At 33.2% G+C, this 4501-nt stretch overlaps 1 protein-coding gene across 1 annotated transcript; it reads right to left on the bottom strand.

The window, feature by feature from the left end:
• Positions 1–581: 581 nt before the first annotated feature.
• On the bottom strand, positions 582–3997 carry LOC114286804 (uncharacterized). Its single transcript, XM_082905793.1, has 5 exons — positions 3604–3997; positions 2024–2237; positions 1662–1728; positions 1375–1422; positions 582–936 (listed from the first exon to the last, which is right to left on the bottom strand). Exons 2-5 carry the CDS (start codon positions 2217–2219, stop codon positions 768–770), a joined length of 480 nt encoding a protein of 159 aa, XP_082761919.1. The 5' UTR covers positions 2220–2237; positions 3604–3997; the 3' UTR covers positions 582–767.
• Between the last annotated feature and the right edge of the window lie 504 nt (positions 3998–4501).

Raw genomic sequence — 4501 nt, 5'->3', positions numbered from 1 at the left:
ACAGTCCTTAGAATTCTAGCATAAGCAGCAAGACAAAAGTAAAATACCACGCTCATTTTATAGAAAAATTTCAATCCTTCAGTGAAAGAAAAGACACTTTATACAAAATCAATTGTTTGGTTTCATAATTTTTTTCCTTTTTAGTGGCATGTAGGGAGGGAGGTGAAAATGATGTCTGAACTCCTAGACAACCAAAACCCAAGCAAAGAAACTATCATGCAAGTATTCTTACATGAAGGAAAAAAAAAAAAGAAAAAGCATTCAAAAGGCCTGTGCATAAATAGCCAAGAATAAATTATATTAACCAGTCCACTTAAAAAGTCAAGCCAATCTGATATTAGTCATGCATGTCAAAAGAAAAAAAATAAACAGGAGAACTCGAAATTAGTCATTTATTATTTATTAAAGTTGCTTGACGGATAAAATTGCTTCATAAAAAAAAAATTAAAAGAGAGAGAGAGAGAAAGGGAGGGAGACAATAAAAGGAATGATAGTGCAATTGTTCTGGAAGGCATAACAAGCATTGGATGCCAATAATGTTTTGTATCACCAGAAGGCCAAACCCAATGATGTGTAAGTAATATAATTGGTTAATAATTAGAGAAAATATGAGATAAAGTGTTACATTTAATACCCTAATTAATTGCCACACAATTGAACTTAAAAAGTGAATCCAATTTTTTATCTTGAATAGCAATGCTTAAAATTTAAATATAAATTGTCAATGGATTTGTGTTTGTACCTTAGATATAAATCACATTAATAATTCATTCAACACATGGCACCTGTTGGTCTTTGACATGTAGCCATTTGTAAAAGAGAAAGATTAAGGCCTTGCCCAAGAGTACGAAGTCATTACCATATGTCCCAAGATAGAGGTATTTGTTGCCAAATACTCTACCAATCCTAGCTTCCCATCTTCCATTATGATGATGTCTGCTTATTGACATAAAAATACAATAAGTAAAAAAGAACAACACATTTGCCATCTTGAATTTGTGATAAGAAGATAGGCAACTTGAGCTACATATGGATTACAATAGTGGCAAAAATGCCAAAATTTAAATTATAAATAAATTAACATTAAATCGACAATAAATCCGTTACTTGCATCTCCAAGTCAATAATTAAAATTTGTGTTCATAAAAGTTGAAGAAACATTAAAAAGAAACAAGTTGCGTGTTGAATCATATCATGCATTTGATTAGGAGACTTATAGTATTATTGGAAAATAACAGGTTTAGCTTTCTGTTGATAACAACCACATACAAAAAAAATAAAAAAAATAAAAAGGAAAATTATCAAAGAACTGTTTTTTTAATGACAGACAAATAAACAAGTAATTAACAGATAATATGCAATTGTTTTTGTTACCTTGCAACTCCTCTATATTTTGATACTCGAGAAAAACCACTGCTTTTCCTACAGGATCAACACAAAAAATTACCTTAATACAAAATATATAGCTTATTACTTTTCTTTACTATAGCTTTTCATTAGTAATGAAGTTTACCTTCTCAGTGATCCAATAAATTCATCCCTGGATATACCCTCCATTTCTATCAGTTGTTTTTGGTAAGTTGGTAACTATGTTTTTGGTAAGTTGGCAAGTTGGTAAATAAATATATATACATAATATGAGGAGAGAAGTGATATTGAACCTTGTCTTCCTTTTTGTTTTCTGATTCATTCCAAGCTTGTAATCTGACAAGTATCTCAATTTCATGGCTGTTTAAAGCAAATCGAAGTTAAATATAAAGACAAACAATTGTCAGCCATAGGAAATAAGCACAACAAAATACACCCAGCTTAGTCCCATTGGGTGGGTAAATTGAGTACAAACCTAAAATATTTGCACAAAGTAGCTAACCTCATGAATGAAACTATAACCTCAAATTTAGAAGACTGAGTTTTTAACACTGAACCCTAGCCCCTAAACCAGAGAAAACAACAAAACTCTAAATTCCATACTTACCAATAGAAGAAACCCACAAAACCCAATTTCAATAGAATGGAAACTTACAGAATGTATGTTCAAAATCATCATTTGATTGAAGCAAGAAACTGTCACTTTCTCTAGTCTTCATCTCATTGAAGAGAGCAAGATCGTCATTTTTCTCCCAGAGGAGTATCCTGCCCTCGAGACTGCGCCCTTTTTTGTGATTATCCCCTTTGATCTCCCTTATAGGGGAACACCTCATTGCTGGAGAAGGAGGCATCTCCACCTCCCTATTTCACTGCACAATAACTAACATTTCAAACCTTCCATAAAACTGAAATGGAAACCCTAATCGATAACCAAACTCAAGTCCCAATTGATATAAATATGAGTGTCAAAATGAACTCAAACTCAATCAAATTCAATCAACTTAACTTCTAATTCCATAAAAAATCTATCTTGCATTTAAATTGACTCGAAACTCACTCAATAACATCAAAAATCATCATAATAACTGAAATTCCAGTGCCACTTGAAATGCAAAGCCATAACAACCATATCTACACATCAACCATATCTTCTAGTACATATTACTTATGCCTATCAAACTTTGAAATATAATTAAACTAAACTGAAAATTTGGGTGTTGAAAATCAAAACAACTTTAGCATTGCTAATTAAATAAGGCATGGCTAAACTGGTTGTATTAGAAACAAACACCACTACCTTCCTTATTTCCATTTTATTTTAATGAACAGTTTCCTACTAGAGTAAAAATGAAATGATTGTTCACAGCAATTACAAAAAGTTCTTCCTCATTGTTCAGATTTGAATACTAACTGATTGTAAACAAAGGCATAAAAAGAAGTAAGCATCATATGAATAGAAAGATGATAGACTGTAGTATTCACAGTTTATGGCCTCATCTAGTCACCATAAATAGGCATAACTTTGAGTATTCAAATAGCAAACTTGAGCCAATTTCCTAGAGGCTTATCTAACTTTTTATATTCAAGTGATATACAACACATGTGAATCCTCTTGAGTGTTACAAATAATTTAAGAGTCTACTGGCAAACACTTCTTAAGAGTGTTGTTCCCCCAAAAAAAGAAAAAATAAAATAAAATAATCTAAAAGGTTGACATGGCTAGCAATCAACAACCATTCATGGCTTTCTTTGGAATACAATAAAAATGGTAATGTGGCATCAGAACCACCCCTTAAAAGGCACACAAACGGATTACACATCTCTCAAGCCATATGCCTCAATGGCTTTTATTCCAACAACCAAGTTACCAAACAAGGAATTACAGTACACCATCCCTAAATTTATTTATTTATTTAACATTACACCAAAAAAAGACCACCATACATGTGATCCTACAACATAAAGCACAAAGTTTTGCACTATAGAACTAGAATCTTTTTACAGAACTGAGTTGTTTGACCAATACAAAATCAATGTATGCCAAGAATTTATCCTAAAAAAGAGACTTGGTAAATTGACACTATTAAGTCCCGTTTAAACACTCAGAACAAGCATCCAAACACTAAACCCCAAATTGAAAAGCCCCAAATATTGAAATTAAAAAACCTTAAACCCTAATTTACAAATTGAAAAGCCTCAAATCAAAACTCAAAACCCTAGTATCTGAACATGCACCTGAAATTGGGCGGTGGGGGGGAGAGGTGCGAGAGCTCTAGCCAGAGGGAGAGGTGAGACGGCTCTATTTGCTTCGTTCGCGAGGTCTTCGTTGATTGGAGGGAGAAGCGGAGACCGGAGGAAGAAGCGAAGACGAACGGGGCTGCGACGGAGGTAGCTCCAAAGGACTGCTCGAGCGACGCAATGGCCGTCACGAGAAAAGCAATGGCTGTTGCTCCGAAGGACTGCTCTTCCCTCCGTCTCTCTTCATGGTCTCTCTTCCTTCTGTCTCTTCTTCGTCTTCTCTCTCTCTCCTGAATACATCTCGCTGATAGTTTTTTTCCTTTTCTTCTTTTGTTTTTTTTGGGGGGGGGGGGGGGGGGGGGAGTTTAGACAAAATTTCTGTCTCTTCTTCGTCTTCTCTCTCTCTCCTGAATACATCTCGCTGATAGTTTTTTTCCTTTTCTTCTTTTGTGTTTTTTGGGGGGGGGGGGGGGGGGGGGGGGAGTTTAGACAAAATTTTAGGAGGAAATTTTGGAGGGCTTGTTTCAAAGTTAAAATTTAAATTTGGGATAAAATTTTGAAGTAAAAATTGATTTTAATTTATATTTTTTTAAGTTTTATTATTTAAAGTTTAATTAATATTTTGAATAAAAAAATAAATTTAAGAAATTTTATGATTTTAATCAATAAATAATAATTCTATTACAAAATAATTACTATTATGTTCTTAATAATTTATGATACACAATCGAAGAGAAGAGTTGAGACGATCCTAGTAACCCTAGCAATTAATTGAGCCTTTATCATTATCAGAGAGAGAGAGAGAGAGATTGAAACCCTTGTGATGTTCCATTCTGATTAGAAGAAAGCAAAATAGTTATTTTGGGAAAAAAAATTTTATTTTTATTTTTTTTTT

The sequence above is a fragment of the Camellia sinensis genome, chromosome 14 (genome assembly GCF_055761805.1).
Source record: "Camellia sinensis isolate YWXY chromosome 14, ASM5576180v1, whole genome shotgun sequence".
NCBI classification, from domain to species: Eukaryota; Viridiplantae; Streptophyta; class Magnoliopsida; order Ericales; family Theaceae; genus Camellia; species Camellia sinensis.
This window is presented reverse-complemented; position numbering and strand designations above follow the sequence as displayed.